Raw genomic sequence first — 21293 nt, forward strand, 5'->3', positions numbered from 1 at the left:
CTCACTTGTAGCAATTTACAGGTGCTGGCAATGTAGAAATCACACTTTCAACCAGTTAAAATGGAGAAAGGTTTGTGTGTACCACACTGAGCATGAACAAAAATAAGAAGAGAAAAGAGTTTTCTGAGGATTTGAGAACCAAAGCATGAACAATCTCAAGGCTGCAAGTCCATCTCCAGAGATCTTAATGTTCCTGTATCCACTGTGCGCAACATTGTGAAGAAGTTTACAGCTCATGGTGCTGTAGCTAATCTCCCTGGATGTGAACAAAAGAGAAACCTCGGTCAAGTTCCAACTAAATGGATGGATGGAGAATACCAAAGCATTTATAATTGCAACAGTTTTCTGGGAGAAGTTGTGCATTATGTGACAGACATGCAGGGGTGCCCGTATTTTGGCCCATAACTGTACAATTTGGATGGTGGCTCTAGATGAAAGGGCAGGTAACCGAAGTTATTATAAAAAGATTATCCTCTCGGGACCATGGGTATCTGTACCACATTTCAGCAGTCGAAAGAAACATAGACAAATGACAAACATAGATGTGCAGCTTTTTCAAAAACATGTTTTTAATCAAAATATTTCACACAAGATATTACAAATGCATTTAAATTACACTATACAAAAACAGATGTACAGAAAATATACTCTGTCTACTTTGCTGACATGTAAGAGAAAAGTTGATGTTTATTTTACATTCTTACTTAAAATAATCATACAAGTATAACTCTCAGAAATAAAATCCCTTATCATCATCCAGACTCTAGTATGGAAGTCTAGAGGTATAATGTATTTATGTATTTAACCTTTATTTTACCAGGAAAGAAATCCATTGAGATTTTAATCTCTTTTACAAGGATGTACTGGCCAAGATGTGAATTATTAAACATTTATTTGTCATTGGTTCACAAAGAAATGGAGTTTTTGACAGAGAAAAACATTAGAAAAGAAGCAATGTTCCCAAAACTATAATAGCAAATATTACACAAGTATACTTTTCACTCTTTGCCCATATTGGAGATAAACAGTAAATTATTAGCTTGACTGACACAGTCAGACATGATATATGCAGGAAACTATAAAGACACAACAGACAATAAGAGCTTTGGTCATCTGAACTTAAGAAGAAAACTCAATCAGCATCACAGTGACCTAAGTGAAATACAGTTTTAACCATTAACATTGTAATGTATTGACAAAGTTAATGAACGGATAATTAGCTGCATAGTTAACTCATGTTTGGAAAAAGTGCTGTTCACTGTAATGCATCCAGCAGCACATTAGTACACTATGTGTGTGTCTGCTGTGTCATGTCATGTTTACTGATAACAATGGGACTTGTGCAGGTGAGGTAAACCTGCAGTTAAACGACAGCATAGGCTATCGATAATTAAGGTGCACCATCCAGGCAATGACACAAATCATAATTGGACTTGCTGTGTATGTCTTCATCTGATAAAAGGCTGGAAAGGTAAACTGGTATTACCCACGCAGACACATCCACTGGTAAGAGTTATATGGAATAAAAAATTAAAAACTAAAATAGAGACAAACTTGGCTTGTCCTCAGATCACTACTACTGTGTCTTCTGTTTCTGGGCAGCAGGGACCTCCAGCCCAAGGGTGCTCTTTCCAGAGAGGAAAGGGATGATCTTCTCAAACAGCAGGATGCAGCTCGCCACGCCTGGGGACACATGAGGGGAAGACTCAGATGGTTACTTTGGTGGACGTATGGGAGCCAATAAGGCTATTACAATCGTAGTTTAGTTATGAATCATTAAAAATAGCAAAAAATGACAAATGTAGAGGACAACCATTCAACCTAACACTGCTAGCCTTTGAGCATTGCAGAGGTGTCTCATGTGAAACACTTACATTTTGTGCTTATTGTGTCCAAAAATATCACAGAATACTACAGTATGATCACGATAATCAAACTCTTCTATTTCCTATTAGCGCTAAAATCACTTTACATGCAGCACATTCATATTTTCAGATTTATTTTGGGTGTTACTGGTTAAAATATTTTTTACAAGACTCAGAACAGAGCTAAATAGTGATGGACCTCGTCACAGTCCATCGTTATTGGGCTTAGCACCCACAAACTGGCTTCTGTTAGCATACCATTTTTAACTATAACTCTTTGTCACATATTTCATATCTGGAAACAGGAGGAAACAGCCAACCTGGCTCTGGCCAAAGGTGACAAAATCCAACACTTCTACCTTACCTAAGACCGGTCCCAGCCAGTAAACAAAGCAGTACTCCAGGTAGGTGTGGCCGCTGCAGGGGAACTGGACGGAGAAGGCCAGGACAGGGTTAAAAACAGCTCCTGAAATACTTCCACCTGCACAGAGGGAGAGAAACATGGGTCAAGTCGCATGTTTCACAGTTAAAAAACAAACAACACTTATTAATCTAACACAGGCCCTTTGTGCCGCCCCTTAGTTCATCCTCTGTCTGAAACAAGCTGTTTTAGCTGACAGGAATTACTTTTATCTCGTTTACCTCAAGTTTAGTATGAACAGCTGACATTGTAAAGACTTTTTAGTGTAGAAAATAAAAAAGAGGGGAGATGAGTGAATGTACTTAGTATTTTAGTAAATGTACTTGTACTAGTATTTTGTATAATGAGTAATACCTGCAATGATTAAATCTCCATAATTGATTAAGCGTTGAAGCAGTGTTTTAAGCCCAAACAAAATTCTGAAAGTCCACTGGTTCCAGCTTCTCAAATGTGAATATTTGCTGGTTTCCTTACGAGAGTAAATATTTTCGGACAAAACAAGCCATTTAAAGAAGTCACCCTTGACTCTTTGAACTTGTGATCGTTATTTTGAAAATAATTGCTACTTGTAGCCCTATTAGTTACATTATTTAGATTATTGTCCCCCCCCCCCCCCCCCCTTCTTTTATTATATTCTTTACTTTATTATATTGCATTTTTTTAAATTATATTTTCCCTGTATTTTAATGTCTTTTTTAATTTTATTTTGATTACTGTATTTTTTTCATGTATTTTAATGTCTTTTTTTATTTTATTTTGATTATTGTAATTTTCACTGTATTTTATTGTCTTTTTTAATTTATATTTTATTCCATATTGGATTTAGTTCTGAAAGTATTTGGAAAGTGACACATTATCTTCCGTGTTGGTTCTGTTCTTCAGCACTGTAGGTTTTAAATTAAATACTAAGGTGATGACTTGCAGCTTGTGTTCACATCCATATGGGGTGTACAGGGCGGGATTTGTTTTATTCATAATCCTCCAATTTCATGACAGTGCAGGAGGACAATTATCCTACACACACAGATGAGGCAACCACAACGTTTTTTTCACCGCCATACAGTCATCCTGTGTTTTACTGACTGAAGACGAAACTGAAGGCAAAAGCTTCCAAAAACAGTCAAGACGATACCAAATGTCTGCTGATAACTTGTCAAGCAAACCCTCTATCTTTAGACTGAAAAAAGGATTTTACAATAAATATTAAAAAGTATGACTTGAAGCTTAAATAAATCATCATAAGGCTTTCTGTGTGCAGTGAAATACTTGTGTTTGAGTACAACACAGAACCAGTACTGACACAGTCACTGACTATCTGTCCATCTATATGTCAAATCATCCATCCATTGAATGTTGTAGTTGGACAGTGTATTTTTACTGTGTTTGTCCTGTATTTCAGCACAGTAGATGTTAAATTAAATAAATAATGAGGGTACTGACTTGTAGCATGTGTTGTTCAAAGTCATATCAGGTGAACAGTATGTCTATTTCTATAGTCTACTGTTTCCATTACTTGTACTATTTTATTTTTTTCAAATGTATTGTTTTATAGCATTTTAAATTGTATTGTATTTTTTATTGATTTTATTTAATTGTATTACATTTTTTAAATTTATTATATTAATAGTTTACATTTTTATTGTATTTTTTTATTGATTTATTTTACTGTATTTTTTATTTTATTGGATCAGTTTGGTTGTTTGGGAACATTTGGGGTATGATTGAATGAAATATTGTAGTTTCCGCCTGTGTTGAATTGAACCCCCGGTTAATTAACACACCTGCATAAATCACTGCAGTGATCACCGCAGCGATGAAGTGAGCACGAAGTTTTTCGTCCAGTTTGTGGACGTGCATGGCGGCAGCTTGGACCACGAAAGCGCAGCCCAGCTCCACGACCGCTGCCTCCAGCAGAGTCCCACCGAGGGGGTCGAAGCATCTGAACCCGAACCTCTGGTGCCTGCTGTGGACGTCGGAAAGTCCCAGCGACCATACGGAGGTGGCGAAAAACTGCGCGGCGACCGCAGCGCCGAACTGGCAGGCTATTAGGACGACGGCTGCCCGGACGCTGCTGGTCCCGCGGCAAACCCCCTCCAGAGCGCCGCTGGGGTTACACGTCGCTCCTCGGAAAGTTATTATGTTGATAACCGTCATGGTGTAGGTGAGGGTCAGGCTCACGGGCAGCCCCAGTCGGGCCGTTTCGCCCAGCAGCTTGAGTTCGTGAGTGCAGCAGCAGAGCTGGAAGGTGGATGCAGCTTCCAGCAGGTAAATCCAATAAGCTCCGGGGGAAAGACGCGCTGCTGTCCGGCGGGTCGCCTCGCTGAGGAGAACCGCAGCGCCCAACACCGACAAGGAGACATACAGGTCAGTCATTTCTCCGGCAGTATAAACAGTTCCTCGTGATGGGGAAACTTTAATGCCCCTGTCTTTTTAACTTTCCTCCGTTTCGACCTCAAAGTCCAATTGATCCACGCGGCTGCTGCTGCGTAAAACCGCCCGCTGTGGAGCAGGAAATGAGGCGGTTAAGCCTTCAAAATAAAAGAGCAAACATGAATCGCTCCACGGAGCAACTGTTGTTGTAGGAGGCTTAAAAAGCTATTTGCAGGTTGGTGGGGGGTTTTTTTGTTTGTTTTTCTAAAAACGAAATTTACACTTCCTGGAAATGATCACTTGCAGAGCCGGTCCTGACCGCCCTGGGGCCCTAAGCAATTTATGGGGCCCTCCTACCTGACTCTTGAGCCATGTAAACAATTTGCCATTGCTGCACCTGAAACTGCGATGCTCTCACTACAATCCTCCTCCCTTTTTAAGAGTCTGTTTCTGTAATAAGCCTGAATGGTAACTTCTTTGAGACATGTCTTTTAGTAAGAACAATCCAATCCTGGTTTGAAAGGACCTCTGTGCACCAACTCAGTCCTCCATAAAGTCTGTACTAACTGGGGGCCAATCTGCTGGCTTATTTTGTGGTGTTCTATTAGGATCTGAGCTACTTGTACATCTCTGGTGGTGCTCGTACTGGCTAAGACTGGATGTATTTCACCTGGGTCTGTGTGACCTGCTAACTACACCTGTACTGGGTCTGTGACCGTACTGAGGCTGGATGTGCATCAACTGTGCTTGAACTGGCTGACAATCCAGCATCTTCTCTACTGACAAACCTTTGCTTAGCCCCTGTAAATTATAACAATACTTGCTATTAATGTTATCAGGCCCATTCAAACGGGCTCCTGCAGGTTTCCTTTTAATACATTTTCAAATGTAAAATAAAAAAATACTATGACTTTACTTAATATGTGATTCTTACATTTGCTGAGAGATGTGCATCCATATTAGGTTTAACTAAAAATAGTCCCCAACAAATGCACCTTTGACTCCAGTTCAAGTAAAACTACAGTGCAGAGCTGTTTTTAGTAAACTACTGAGCCTTTTTTTTTTTTTTAAACACATGTGTGAGCTGTATTTAATGTTTTACGTCTTCATTAGGAACAAATGGGTTTTGTGGCTGAGAGCCACATACAGAGTAGGGAAGTTTTTAAAGTATTAAGTTTATATACTAAGAAATTGGTGGTTTCTTCTCATGATTTGTAAGAAAAGTATAGAAAAATGTGAGACTTATCCATTAAGAGATCCATCTCTGGGATCTGCCTCCACCCCAAAACAAAGCACAAAAAAAGACAATAGTCCCTCTGAAACTATCGACATTGTGTTTTTCTGTATTATCCAGAGTAACATAAAGAAGTGATGTTGTTGCATATCATCATTTTTCAACACAATGAGCACAACACATTAAATTCCATTCACCACTTTTGGTTTTTATTTGACCAGGTTTTGAGATGTCCATCCGTTCTGTGTGCCAGTCTAGCTGTTTAATCCATTTCCACTCTTTATGCTAAGCTGTCTTCTGGCTGTAGGTTCGCTTCTAACAGACAGACATGAGTGGCTGGATCTTCTCATTTTATCTGTCAGCAAAAAGGCAAATAAGCATATTTTCCCAAAATGGTGAAAATATTTCTTTGGGTCTTCTCTTCATTCAGGCAATAATGCTCAAATTCCTTGCAACATGTTGGTAACCAGGCTTTATTTTGGAGGTTGAAACAGGAAAGGCTGTAGTTTATTGTGAAGTGCTTGATGCCTGTTGCTGTTTGGTGGGGTGGGTACACTCATCCTGGGAGTGACTGGGCCCAGAGGCTCAGTGCAGGGTAAGAAAAGTCCTGCTGCTGTTCACTGAAGTTGCAGTTTGACATCAGCAGGAGGCCCAGTGTGCACACAAGCAGCTTTTAGTTCAGTTCTTTGCTGTGTTGGTTCTGTACTTAAGCAGATTAGATTTAAAATAAAACGATGAGGCTTCTGACTTAGTTTGTGTTCACATCCAAACACTGCATGAGGACAATTACCTAAGGACCTAAACACACAGATGAGGCAACCACAAGTTTTTATTCTTTTTTCTATTGCAGTCATCCTGTATTTTACTGACTAAAGATGAAACTGAAGGCAAAAGCTTCTAAAACAAGACAATACCATGTGTCTGCTGATGACTTGTCATGCAAATCCCAAATTTGCCTCAAATGGCTTTAAAACATAGGACACCCTCCATCTTTAGACTGCAAGGGATTTGACATCAATTATGATAACCTGAAGTTTATTTAAATAATCACAAGTGTCTCTGTGTGCCATGATCTACTTGTGCGTTTGTTGCTGTGAGAACAATACAGAGCCAGTATGTCACTGTCTGTCGATCTGGATATCAAAACATCAGCCATTGGATTGGGATTAGATATTTGATTTTTATTTTTTCCAATTACATGGATATTACAAGTACATCTGGTAAAATAGGCCAGTCAGTTCTCTGCTTTGGTCCAAACTGAAATATCAAAACAACTGTTGGATGGTTTGCCATGACACAGATGTTCATGATCCACAGAGGATGAATCATAACTTGACTTTTTTCCCTAGTGCCACTATCAGGAAAAAGTTTGTATTTTGTCTAATACTTTTTTTATGATCAAGTAACTGCAAAACGGCCTCAATTGTATTTTGTGTTTAGTGCAAATTAGCAAATGCTAACATGCTAAACTAAGAAAGTGACTATGGTAAACATACTTTCTAAACATCCATATGTTATGTTGACATTGTGAGCAGCATGCTGGTGTTAGCATTTAGCTCAAAGCACTGCTGTGATTAAGTGCAGTCTCAGAGCTGCTACCATGTCTGAAGTGGCTCTGTGAGGCTGTAAGATTGTTGGCGCTGAACACCTGGCTTTCAACTGCATGTATTCAGTGCACTTTTTTGACAATTTCAGCTATTTTTATGGGACCGCAGACATCTTTTTAAGGCTGATGCTCTTTGCATTAACGAGAGGAGTGAAATTGCTGCTGTTCTATTGCTGTAACCTATTTTAGTTCCTGTTTCCTTCTGACAAAGACGAGAAAAGTGGAATTGAAACTTGAAGAAAACATAGCAGCGCGGCAGAAACCTTGAAGGAGAACCACTTTGACTCCACCTGAAGAAACCTTTTCATTATAGGATCAAACAACCTCACAACCACCTTCAAGGATTCTTCATTACCCCCCCAAACCCCATCCAGGTCACCCTCATTTCCAGTCAGCTGCTTCTTCAGCTGAATTCCTTATCTTGAGCAATATTTCTAAATATCTACAGGCCACCTAAACCTGTTGGTTTATTAAGTACTTAAAATTTACTTAATTTCATACCATGCACAAACCTGGCACATTGGACATATTTGTTAATTGTTAATCGTTGTTTTATTTATTTTGTACATCGTCAATTTATATATTTGTGTAGACAATATCCTCTTCCGTTGCAATACTTCTGCACAACACAAACCGGAGTAATGCACATGTTAATATCTGCTGCATTGTTATTTCTCTGCAAATAGTTGTAGCATTGTTCTCTATCTCTTTTATTTATGTCAACTGTATTTGTTTGTCTGCGTGTGGCACCTTAACACCAAAGGCAATTTCTTGTAGGTGTAAAACACTACTTGGCAATAAAGCTCCTTGTGATTAATGGTTTAGGGTCAATTTACATTTCTGATCTTCTATGTTATGACCCATCCAGAGGAGCAGTTCTGCTTTCTATTATGAGTCGAAACAAAACGTGGAGAAGCAGCATTTGATTAATATCATACACTGCACTTAAACTTTTACCCCTGTTTTTTATTTTTTTATTTAACTCTGTTCAATTGTATTAAAATGTATTTTTATGTTTCCTTTATGTAAAGCACTTTGGCACATTTCAACAAGGTAATTCAAACTAATAACAGGAGTCTTTAAGGCAAGTTTAAGGATTTATTTCATATTTCTTGGTTCTTACAGAGGTCCCAATTGCAGGTACATCACTTATGGTCATTCTTTTAATTAATAGATTGTGTAACATTTATTGTATTTTAATTAAGTGGCTAGTCGGGTTACTGAGCTATATAACTGTCCTCTTGGGATATGTGTGTTTGTGAGTTAGTGTTACGACTGTTGTGTCAGTATGTCTTTTTTTTTTTTTTACATGTTGTCTGCTGTGGCCTGTCTGACATATGTCTCATTTGTTGTTGTGCAGGGGCCAATTAAACACCCCTGAAGATTAAAAAAGCTATCTGATCAAACCAAAGCTAATTTTGCCAAGTTTTTGAGAGATCTGAGTTTTCCTCCATCACCAAATGAAATGGCAGAACTGTAACTTGAACTGCAAACTTAAAATGCAAATGCCCACATTTGCAGCACAACCTTCATAACTTATTGTTGTGTTTAGCTGTACCTATTCATCCATCACTGTTCACAACTTGGCAATCATAGCTTTATTCACAAGTCTGAAAGATATTTCCTGTTTGTGAAGTATTGTTAACATTTGCAAGAATTTTGGCAAGTCCCCCTGCTGCTACACACAGAATTGTTAGTTAGGATTGCCAAACGTTTGTCATGCGAGTCAGTTTCCAACGGTTCTGGGGCTGTAGGTTGAGGTGACACATCTGCGTGACCTCAACCTGCAGCTGCAGCCTCGACTGGTTAATGACCTGTGACCTCAGACACTTAATTGATTACTGTCTGATCAGCACCTTGATATGCCACACCTGTGACGTGGATGGATTATCTCGGCAAAGGAGAAGTGCTCACTAACACAGTGACAGATTTGTGAACATTTGAGAGAAATAGACCTTTTGTGTACATAGAGAAAGTCTTGGAACTTTGAGTTCAGCTCATGATGAAGGGGGAGCAAAAACAAATGTGTTTTTTATAATTTTGTTCAGTGTAGCTCTCCTTCAGCTCTGCTTCACTCACTCACTCACTCACTCACTCACTCGCAGCAGACATGCAGATCTTTGTTCTCTTTGCTTTAGCTTAGTGCATTTTAGTTTCATTTTGTGTTTGTTTTGTTTACTTTGTAAATAAGTGCTTGGATATATACACATACTGGTTTCTTTTAATATTGCATAAGAATGAATATTTTGACAACCTCTGCCACATGGTAGTCCAAATTCAACCCACTATCTATTAATGGTCATTTTGTTATAGTTATCAATTTTAATTAACCAAAATTCCAAATGTTAAAATCCTTGCAAATAGGTTGGAAAAATGGAATTACTTGTCTGGCACATGAAGATCAAGTTGGTTTTATGTGTAACTGTTAGATGCTTTTTTTTTTCTCCAAATTCCAGTTTACCATTTGCTGCTGTTTTGTTTGTATGTTTGGGTGAGGATTCGTTTAGTATTACAAGCCAACTACAAATAGTCCCTTATGTATACATACAACCTTTTATTTTATCAGATCATCTCATTGAGATTAAGACAGTGGGTACAGCAGATGGAAAGAAAAATAAACTTATATAAATTATGTCTGGCTATGCATCAGATAGTAACAGACATCACTATAGATTTCAAAGTTTAAATTAAATCCTTTGGTGTTATGGAGATGAAGGTGGAGAGCGTTGTCTGACACGTTGGTCCAAAAACTTCCATAGGTGAAACTGGGTTGAGATCAAGTGACTTTAAAGGCTGTAGCATTTTATTCACATAATTTTCATACTTTCCAAACAGTTCAGTGAGCCCTAGTGCACAGAAACATCTGCATTTGATAAGTTTGTCCACTGTAATAAGGTTTTTAATTTTTCCTCTATATAAATATATAAATTATTTTTTTTTTTGGATAAATCAGAGGATTTGCCTTAACAAAATTCTGTCCAAGAACTTTCTTTCAAGCTGGCCCAGAAATATTCTCTCCATTTAAAAATCCCCTCCAAGTGTTTTTAGGAGATTTGATATAAGGACTCGGATAACTGCAGCAGCCAGTTGAAAATGGAGGTTTAAGGCTCCTAGAACTTGTGTGTTTAGCCTGAGGCATTTTGCACACACAGGTCATTGCCTCCTGGGAGAGCTCCTCCATGCGTCAGCATAGAGCAATCTGCCTCAGCTGCTCTCCCTCTGTTTCGCTGCCTGTCCACAAAGTCATATATACAAATGTAACATAGCCTGCAGTAGCTAAGCTAAACATTGATAAACAGCCTTTTATTTGGAAGGAATGGACAGAAAAGGGAATTCTTAAGGAGATTTATACTGTTTATGAACTTTAAGTCATTTGATTTCTATTTCCCCATAGTTGGCAGATGTGTTAGTCAAACTCTTGAGGTCCTTGGTGAAGCATCTAAATATTACGCAACACTGTTGTATATGTAATATGGAGGGAATAAAACAGTTTAAATGTGCTTGGGAAAGAAAAAGTGGAGATGAAGGTACGCTTGTACATGCACTGTGAACATGTCCCCAAAATTCATCTATTCTAGATGATTAACTGCATTTTGTGTTCTTTCCAAAAATAACTTCAAGTGGGGCCTGTATACAGGTGAAACTTGAAAAATTAGCACATCGTGCAAAAGTTCATTTATTTCAGTAATTCAACTTAAAAGGTGAAACTAATACTCATTACATGCAAAGTGAGCTATTTCAAGCCTTTGATATAATTTCAATGATTGTTGCATACAGCTTATGAAAACCCCAAATTCAAAATCTCAGAAAATGATTTCATGAAATCAAAAGGATTTTAAATACAGAAATGTCAGCCCTCTGAAAAGTATAATCATGCATATGTACTCAGTACTTGGTTTGGGCCCCTTTTGCATGAATTACTGCCTCACTGTGGCGTGGCATGGATGCCATCAGCCTGTGGCACTGCTGAGGTGTTATGGAAGACCAGGATGCTTCAATAGCAGCCTTCAGCTCTTCTGCATTGTTCGGTCTCATGTCTTTCATCTTTCTCTTGGCAATGCCCCATAGATTCTCTATGGGGTTCAGGTCAGGGTTTTCATAAGCTGTAAGCCATAATCATTGAAATTATATCAAATAAAGGCTTGAAATATCTCACTTTGCATGTAATGAGTCTATATAATAGTTTCACCTCTTTAAGTTGATTTACTGAAATAAATGAACTGATTAATTTTTCGAGTTTCACCTGTATTTCTTTTTAAAAGGCAAGTGAAAGGTTGAGATGGAAGCACAGTGATATTTATTTCCATGTAGGTGTTATACATGTGTATTTTTGTTTTATTTCTAAGAAAGCCACTCAGCATTTGGTTGCTCTCTCTAGGCTATTATCGGATGTACGGTGTTATAGAAAATACAATATTTGCCCACTCAACTTGGATCATAACATAAATGTACTACAGTTTCATCTTTTACCCCTTTGCTGGTCTTATTTGACATCTAACAGTGATGTTTGGCTTGATCTGTGATTCTAGCGAGATATGTATGTATGTATGTAATTTCATTTACTTGTTTAATTATAGGTTGCTGCTCATTGTCATCAGTGTGTTTCGTGACCTGTCTGTGTTCAATCCTACAAACCGAATTTCCATGATGATGATAAAGTGGAAGTTGAAAATGTTCACCTGGACTCACCTGATGTAACGGTGTTTGCGTCACTGTGGCAACAGGTGGCAGTTGGTGATCCAGAAGGTAAATAGGGCATCGACAAAGAACATATAACTCTAGACAGAACATACAACCTATTCATTTCCGTGAGAATTTTCAAAATAAGACCATTTTGTTGCATTTAGGTTTCCCCGATGAAACGTTGCAATTATTTGGCATAGGCCTATTGAATCATAGTTGTAGTAAACATTAATAATAGGCCTATTATTAAATTTCACGACACTTATGTCTATCTATGCTTTTCCATAATTTTTAAATAAATATTAGTGTATTGAAAATCTGTATTTTGGTGCTGTGGTGTGTGTGTGTGTGTGTGTGTGTGTGTGTGTGTGTGTGTGTTTTTTGTTGTTGAAGCAAAACATTTTGCTTCCGGTACTCGTGTAAGTAACTTTGGTTAGCTTGACACCTCATCCTCCGTGGCTACCTGCATCTACATCGGGTAACAGAGGAAGAACTGCGCACTGCGGCGTCTTCTCTGCTCTTCCTCAGGAGGCAGAACCGACCTGGAGGCTTACCTGGAGGTAGGATAATTAAGGCTACATGTAATTATTAGAATAATATGCGGTCACATCAGAGATACGGAACCTGCTTTGTGGCATCGATGTGGTCTGGGTGATGACCCGCTGCAGAAGTCCCGTTGTTTCTTATGTGTAAATTGTAGCACCAGACTGAATTAGAAAAATCTATCAGTTTGGGGTTATTATGCTCACATGCCAAGGCGGATCGCTGAACATACATGATTAACGGTTTCCATGAATGATCAGGCTACATACAATAATTCGGCCCACATACAACACACATATGAAGGTGTAAACAAGAACTGCACGTTCTTATTTTAATAAGACAAAACGTTTGACAGTCATATGTATGTGGCATTTACCAGCATAACGGCCGGGTGTTTTTCTTAAAGTCTGTTCTGTTGATGCCGATAAGCAAAGCAACGTTGAACTGTTAGATTATCAAATAGACTTTGGCAAATTTTTTTATTAAATCTATGAGCACCTACATTGCAAATAGTGACACAACTGACAGCTTTATTTTTGTCAGACGGTAAACAGTCCTGTTATACATTGTGTCATGTCTTTTAATGTGTTATTACAGAATGTTTATGTAAACAAGTTTTTTTTTTTTTTTTTTTTTTCTGTGACAACAAAAGTACAAACTCCAATAGGTTACAGATGCTAGAAACTGTCCATTATGATTAATGCTTTAAACTGTCTGCATATACTTTATTTCAGTATACTATGTATGGGGGGGAAAAACATTTGTAACTGCATCATAATAAAAGTGTATCTTTAATCCACACAGGAGTCTATCACTGAAGGATGATAGCTGAACTGTCCTTTGATCTCCAGCAAAGATAATGACCTGAAACACACCCGAGTTGCACAAGAGCTGTAAGCTGACGGTCTGGACAAATCTGAAACGGTACCTTCCTGGGAATTGCAACAGAACGGCCAGGGGGATAATTCTAGTCATATCCTTCATAAAAGAACAAAAACAAACTGTAGTCTACAATAACTAAGAGTTTTGTCTTGGTTAACCCCAAATTTCCTGCTGAGACTTGGTAACTGAAGCTGGTTATTGTAAGGAATACAAGATTCAACGATAATGTAGGTATGTAATTTTTGTAGTCATGTTTCAAGTCTGCACAGAAATATATGAAGCTGCCATAATTCAAGCAAATAAACTTACTTATAACTTTTATTCTCTATTAAAGTATCGTAATGTTACAAAATGTCTATGTAGGACTGATGTGTTTCGTGTGTGTGTGAGAGCAGGATGGAAGGTGTGTTAAAGTGCATGTGATCCATGGCGTCCACAATGTCCCAGCTGCAGTTTGGCCGGCTGCATGGTCTTCGTGCTAAACTGCTGCGGCGCCATGAGCACCAGCCTTTGGTGTCGTGTCTGGCTGGTCTGTACGGCTGCCAGTGGAGACGCTACGAGAGGAGCTGCACTCAGCCAGGAGACTGCTGCTGCAACAAGGTCAGACGACCACCAACACAAGAAGTGCGATGGTCCAGTTGTTGTCCTCTTTCGTCTCTTTATATGGGGCTGTTTGGTTACATTTTAGTGCAAAATAAAAAAATCAAACTGTTTACAGGATGTAAGCCCTTGGAGATGCATGATCTGGGTTTGGCGGGGGGGGGGGGGAGAGAGATCAGGATCATTCTTTTATCTTCCATGGAAACGGGGTAATACAAAAATACTACTAATACATTAAAGTTCATGTTTTGTTTCTGCTGCCGACAGTTGGAAGGTGTCAGCTTTGCTCTGCTTGTGGCAGCTTTCTGCTTAACGCTGGTGTTTCTCTACTTCTGGGGACAAGCAAAGAACGACTACAATGACTTTGACTGGTGGGTTGAGTAATACTTCTAGAAGTTTATAGTTCAGACATAAGGGCACCTGCAGCCTAGTTTACATAATCACTGCACACACAAACATAGGTGTAGCCATGGCTGCTGTAGATTACCCATTAATCCTTTCATATGCAACACGGATGTAGAAGCCCCAAACTGAGCTAATTATGGTCTTAAAACTAGATTTTGTCACAAGGACACCCTTTAAAATCAGGTAATAAAGCAAGCCCCACCTTAAGGCCTCATCATAGTTTATTGTGTAGGGGTATTTATTCCTGAACACACTTTCAAATTAACTAGTTAACACACAGTAAATCTGGAGCTCTTGGTGGGGCCATTGCTTGTTTGTCCCTGCTACAGCCATAAAGAAGTTCTGCAATGTACCTTAAAAAGAAATCCGATAGGAGGAGTCTATTTTTTTTTTTAATTTTATTTTTGTTTTATTGAACATGGACAGGTTTACAGGTCGTGACAGATCTTAGCAAATGAAAATACAATACACAATACAGGTACAGTAACATACAATGCAAATCAGGAATGCACAGACAAACAGTGTGTGTGTGTGCTATAGAGCATCTATTTTCCTCAAAGCCAACCCACAAAGATGGGTTGGCTTTGGACTCCAGACTGTGTGAAACTGAAAACTATATATAGTATCCACTGTGCAATACTAGGGGGTTCAACTGACACCCACATTAGTAAAATACATCTCCCAGCACAGAGGAGCAGAGTTTTAAGAAGTGGTAACTGGTTAGAAGAAGGATTTGGAAGATTATCTATACCAAGAATACAAAATGAGGGAGAAATGCTTGACCTAATAGGCCACTGATTTCTTTAAGTACATATTCCCAAAATTTGTGAAAGTGTACACTTTCTAATAAACAGCAAAAGTATGTGCTGCCTTTAATCTTGAACTTATTGCAAAACTTTGACGGCCCGAGTTCATTCTGTTCTGCTTCACAGGGGTGAAATGTAGCCTGTGATTTATCCTAAATTGTAGTTCATGGGCCTGAAGGAGTCTTTTGTTTAATGACCTCAACGCCAGATGGGCCTTGGCATCATGGGGGGGATCTGAAGTGACTTACAGTAAAGTAACAACTAACTAAAACTCAATAGAAGCAAACCAATAGTGAGCAGCAGTCATGTGATACATTAGATATTATTGATCACTTGCTGGTGACTGTAGTAAGGCTGTGAACGAGGAAAAAAATATTGTTCACAATACAGCAATGAAATGCTTTTATATCAGTATATCATTTGCAGTATACTGACAACTGAAACACCAAAATTTTGGAGGATTGTCTTACTGGATCAGATCACTTGTATTGAACGAGCTCATTCTAGTTAGCATCTGAGGTGGTTTAACCCAGGAAGGACCTGGCTGATGTGCTGTCCTGATGATAAAAAAATCTAAATTGGTGTCGTAGAATCAGCGATATATTCCTCTTTTCCTCTAAGGCCATAGCAATAATGCATGATGAGCTCTCTTAATCTACAAAAATATAGTTGTCTACCATGTAAAAATAATGAATAAACTCATCTGCTGTGTTTTCATTTGTTCAGCAACTTCTATAAATAATTTGGGGGACATTTTCTACCTTAATAAGATGGCGATAATGGAGAGATACGATGGGACTCTGGCGTCCCTGCTTCAAAACTTTCAAGTCAGTTTAACACTGTTTCACCGTAAGCTTTTTAGCGGTGTTGTTGCCATGTTTACCTGCAAGATTAGATACCTTATGCACCCAACAGTGATGCTACAATGTTAGCATGGAGCCTGCTGTCACTCAAATATGAGATTGTTAACATTGAGATAACAGGGATGATTTTGTTGTCGATGTTCTCTTTATTAAACAAGTTGTGATGACCAGTGAAACGTCTCTTTAAAACTCACTACTTTAATTTGAAACTTGAGCGCTGTTTGTGTTGCTGCACATACTGGATTTCAGACTGTATATCGACTTGGTTTATTGTTGCATCCTGGTTTCAGTCACTAACAGTCTTTCTGTTTTTACACTCGAGTGTGCAGGTTTAACTTTGGCAACATGGGCTTCTGGTTTCCTTGGTCTGTGGTGCTGCTGGTCATCGCCGCATGCTTCTTCACCTACATCACTGTACTCATGGTGAGGCACAAACAACACTGAGGGTTTAACTGTTGTTTTGTCGGTATCATCCAGTTTGATTTCATATTACTGAACTGTCTACAGTAATGCTTCTATGAAACGTAAATACTCACATTTAAAGACAGCTGATATCTGAATGAGCTCTTCACTCCAACTCAACTGTACATTACTGATTAACATGTTGCATCTCGTCTGTTTAATAACGGACACAAACAGAAATTAAAACAAACAGGTTTTATGGAGGGTTACGAGCTCTAACTACGCACAGTCGCCACTTTATTAGGTACAAATATAAAATCTGATGCAACTCTTCCATAAATTTTACCTTTTTATAAAGTTTTTGTTGACATTGTAGAAAATGTGTAAATTCATTTATGTTTAATATTTATTTTGTACTGGAGTACAACATAAATCGTACAGTATATCGATAGGTGTTTCTAACTTTTATGTCCTCTCTATTTACATAAACGAGGGGGGGCAGAAAAAACTTCTCTAAATATGATGCAGTCCAGTACAACTCACTATCACTAACTTTACGAGTAAAACACTAACATCTATGGACGGGGTCAACAAAACCTGAACATTATAGGCATCATAAAAGTTGACTTTATGGCAGAACAGTTGTGTTGGGTTACATTAGATTGTACAGGTGTATCTAATAAAGTGGCCACTGAGTGTTTTTATTTAAGTTGTGACCAGTGACATTCAAGAGTCTTAATATATTATCTGATCATCATGAGGCTACAAGTCCATCAGAGAAGACACTGCGCAGAAGTACAAAATGGCAACAACGGTACAGAGTGATAACACGATTGGCTCCCAGTATATTTTTAGAATTGATTTTTAAGATTTTACTGATTACATTTAAGGCTTTACATGGTCTTGGTCTATTGCTGACCTACTAGTACCCTACACACCAGCTCGTAACTTGATCCTCAGCTTAGGGGCTTGTATTTGTTTGAGACCTGGTTGATATTGAGAGGGAACAGAGCCTTTGCAGTTATTGCACCGAGGCTCTGGAACAATGTACTTGAGGAAATTAGGTCAGCTGAATCGGTGAACTCTTTTAAATCCCTTGTTAAAACATATTTTTATCGAAGAGCATTCCCTGATTTTACATGATTTTATTTGAAGTATAATTTGAAATGACTTAGTTTTTTAAAAATGTTTCACCTGCTTTTATGTTTTTACTGCTCCATGTTAAGCACTTTGTAATGGTGGTTTTAAAGTTGCTCTATAAATAAAGATGATTATTATTAACACCATGTAGTGCCAGAAGAAGATCCCTTCTTGGTCCACGGTATTTATCCCTTCACTGTCCCTAAGGGGTCTATCACCTACCCCCTACAAGTGTATTCTCTACTGGCCTAAATATGTGTAACCATCTCCTTGAACTCTAAAGCTTAACTAAGTCATGTTGGAATTAGGAGATCACATGTAATATATTTTAAGAGGAGACAGTCAGCTGGTAAACATCTAAGACTGAAGAACAGCACCATATCTCTTGTCCGGATCTACCCAGCTGTCGTCGTGCACGCATGGAGGAGAAGCCAGTATGATCTATCATAAACAGAGCTCATTCTGTTTGTCTGCAAGTGAACCCAAGTGTGAGATGTGTATGACCTATACCTATTGCCATTTACCAACCTAGGTCCTCTTAGGAATATTCCTTCAAAATGCTAAGCTAAGCTAATAGCCTCTAATAACTCAATACTTGCACATAGACTGAGAAGTGGTATCAATGCCCTCATCTTAACTCCCCAGATGTAGAACCATTCCTTTAAACAAGAAACAGGCCTGCAGCATCTCTTGATGTGCTGCACTGTAAAGGTCTATTATGACTGTGTACAGTTTATCACAGCATCAACTATCAGATCAGAAGTGTTTGATTTTTCTCCTTTGTGCAGCTGTTGGCTGTGTGTTTGATGTCAGAGGGCCAGAAGCTTTATTTACACTGGAGTCACAAGGTAACCCCTCTCTGCCTCTCCGCATTTTTCAGTTTTGTGTCTTTAAGAGATTACAGCCGCTTTTTTATGCTCTGCATACATTTTCATCACAAACACCAATAGTGACACTTGAGCAGTATTTTGTCTCCATATAAAAGTAATCTTTATCTCCAATGAGTGTGGTTTTTTTTTTTTTTAACAAATAAAGCTTATATAAGTGCTAAATGACCACAGTTAAAAAGAAAAGACTAGCAGAAGATGCAAATTAACCTACAAAATGTTGTTAATGATGTGAATAGTGTGTGAATGGATGACATGTCTGGTTTTTGTCTCATTGTCAGATTGGGATCCTGGTGAGCCTGACTTTCTCCATCGTAGCCACTGCCGTCTTGTCAGATCTGTGGAGTAAAGAGTGGAAGACGTTACTACTTTCCTTCCAGGTGAGACTCCTCCCATCAGCCCTCATTTGTTCTGTCTGGTTTCCACTCCTGATGCCAGGTTTTGTTTTGTATCCTGACGCAGGTAACGGCTCCTTATTTACATTTGGGTGGAGTCGTACTCATGACAGCGCTGGCATGGCCGGTAGCTTTGCATTTCTTTCGCATGAACAGCAGAGGTGAGGTGTTTGTCATGCATTTGATTTGCATGTTGTGAAAATGGTGAGTCAATAAACAACAAACAATACACTCTAGACTACAAAAATGTTGGATCTTAAAAAAAGAATATTTTGACATTTCAGAAATGGATATATTCGCTTTGTTACAGAGTCAGATGAGAATAATGACACCACTCTCACATGTCTGTTAATATACAGTCAGCAGCTGGTTAGCATAGCGTAGCATAAAGACAGTACACAGGGAGAAACAGCAAGTCTGGCTCTGTCCACCCAGCAGGTCACTACGTAACACATCGTATTTTGTTTTTGTGTAAAAATCACTGTTTCATGGGGATTTATTATGGACTATTTCTTGGCCATGTTCAGCAGTAAATTATATATACACTATATTATATATTTCCCCAAATACTGAACTCTTCCGTAAGAATTTAAAACATTTGTTATGTTTCACTTTTTTTTATTTTTTTTTATTTTCTGCTTTGAGAAAAATCCTGGAGAGCATCATCCCACCACTTGAAGATGGAAATTTGAGTCAGTGTTGGTGTGACGCTGCACAACAGCGCCTTCACTACTGAATATTGATATTCGTAAATGTCTTCAGATGCTTTTAATCAAACCTCTTACTCTTTGCGTTTCAGTAAGGCAGGTCCTGATCATAGGGGTGTACATGACCCTCCTGTCCACCCTCTACTTGGTACCCCTCGGTTTGTATTCTCCTTGTATCAAAGAGAAGGGGACCTTGGGCCCCGCACCGGCTCTCATCAGCCACAGAGGTGCTCCCATGGTGAGTTTGGTCAGATTGTTACGCTGCACTGGTCCCCAGATCCAGTCGAGTGTGAGACTCCAGTCTGCAGACCTGGATCAAGAACATAAAGAAAATGGAAACCGCTAACCTTTTCTTTTCTAGAAACTGAATAAAAAAAAAATAAAAAATTAATAAGGATTATCAACTAACATTTTTTTTATAATCATCCATCTGATGATTATTCAGATTGGATGGATGTTTGATTGATTGTTCAGATTTAGTCTAAAAGAAAATGCCATTCACAACTTCACAGAACCACAGTGACGAGTTTTACTTTAATGCGAACGAAACCCAACATATTCTCTTAAGAAGCTGAAGTCAGAGAATACTGGATATTTTTCGATTAATATTAAAATAGTTGCGGTTTCATTTTCTGTCTACACGTTGTCATTACTCAACAAATCACTTTTATTTTATTTTTTTTATCTTTTTTGTTGATTTCTCATTATTTTGAAAATGATCTTTTTACAAAATGACCTGCCACAGTAGTAAAATCATTTGACTAAAAGTTTCCAGATCTAGTTAAGATTTACTCTGGAGTATGGATACATGACAAGTTATCATGTGAAGCAGTGCAATACTAAATATTGTGTGGGTTACCGTGATTCCGTCTGGTGTTTGTATACCAGCTCATCCTTCCTGTCCCAGTAGTTTGGAGGCCAGCAATAAAATGTTTACATTCCTAAGTGCAAGAGCAACATGCATATTTCTTCCTACTTGTACTGACTACAAGCTGTAAGTTGCTGCTCCCACTGAATAATGATGTCCTGATAGACCTGATTAACATTGCGTGTAACTCCATTTGCAGCTTGCTCCAGAAAACACAATGATGTCGTTTGAGAAGGCCGTGGAAGCAGGAAGTGAAGGTCTGGAGACTGATGTCACCATCAGGTCAGTCAGCAGCTGACTACAAACATGGTTATACATGAGGCTTTATTGGCCTTTTAGTAAAAATCACATGTTGTCAATGATGCTATACTAAACTGGTTGTCTAGACTCTCTGACCAGCTGTGAATCAAATTCAACATTTTCACTGGATTGTTTATAATAAAAATGTTTAATAAAAAAAACTGCACATATTTAAGATGAATGCAAATTCATGTTACTAGCTTTGTGTTACAGTGACAGTGTTATCATGCTGATGTTATGTTCCACATTGTATGAGCATGTTAACATGCTAACATTTGATAATTAGCTGAGGGGAATGTTATTCTTGAAAAATTTT

At 38.4% G+C, this 21293-nt stretch overlaps 2 protein-coding genes across 4 annotated transcripts in view; one reads left to right on the forward strand and one right to left on the reverse strand.

Moving 5' to 3' along the window:
• Positions 1 to 545: 545 nt before the first annotated feature.
• LOC119895089 (aquaporin-11-like) lies at positions 546 to 5258 on the reverse strand. Its single transcript, XM_038707916.1, has 3 exons — positions 4068 to 5258; positions 2230 to 2346; positions 546 to 1683 (listed from the first exon to the last, which is right to left on the reverse strand). Exons 1-3 carry the CDS (start codon positions 4657 to 4659, stop codon positions 1577 to 1579), a joined length of 816 nt encoding a protein of 271 aa, XP_038563844.1. The 5' UTR covers positions 4660 to 5258; the 3' UTR covers positions 546 to 1576.
• Positions 4530 to 21293, forward strand: part of LOC119895087 (glycerophosphodiester phosphodiesterase domain-containing protein 5-like) — a 28530-nt gene continuing 11766 nt past the window's right edge. Inside the window, exons 1-12 of one of the 3 annotated variants that reach the window (XM_038707914.1) lie at positions 4530 to 4650; positions 12074 to 12242; positions 12573 to 12739; positions 13527 to 13831; positions 14000 to 14204; positions 14472 to 14575; positions 16608 to 16701; positions 18609 to 18668; positions 18989 to 19087; positions 19170 to 19263; positions 19902 to 20047; positions 20877 to 20959. In XM_038707914.1, the coding sequence (XP_038563842.1) occupies positions 14031 to 14204; positions 14472 to 14575; positions 16608 to 16701; positions 18609 to 18668; positions 18989 to 19087; positions 19170 to 19263; positions 19902 to 20047; positions 20877 to 20959 (854 nt within the window). In that variant the 5' untranslated portion in view covers positions 4530 to 4650; positions 12074 to 12242; positions 12573 to 12739; positions 13527 to 13831; positions 14000 to 14030. Of the gene's footprint in view, positions 4651 to 12073; positions 12243 to 12572; positions 12740 to 13526; positions 13836 to 13999; positions 14205 to 14471; positions 14576 to 16607; positions 16702 to 18608; positions 18669 to 18988; positions 19088 to 19169; positions 19264 to 19901; positions 20048 to 20876; positions 20960 to 21293 lie in introns of all 3 variants that reach the window. The other 2 variants (XM_038707915.1, XM_038707913.1) reach the window with 2 other exon arrangements.

The sequence above is a fragment of the Micropterus salmoides genome, unplaced genomic scaffold (genome assembly GCF_014851395.1).
Source record: "Micropterus salmoides isolate LMB-PRFRI ecotype aquatic unplaced genomic scaffold, ASM1485139v1 Ms_hic_scaffold_9, whole genome shotgun sequence".
NCBI classification, from domain to species: domain Eukaryota; kingdom Metazoa; phylum Chordata; class Actinopteri; order Centrarchiformes; family Centrarchidae; genus Micropterus; species Micropterus salmoides.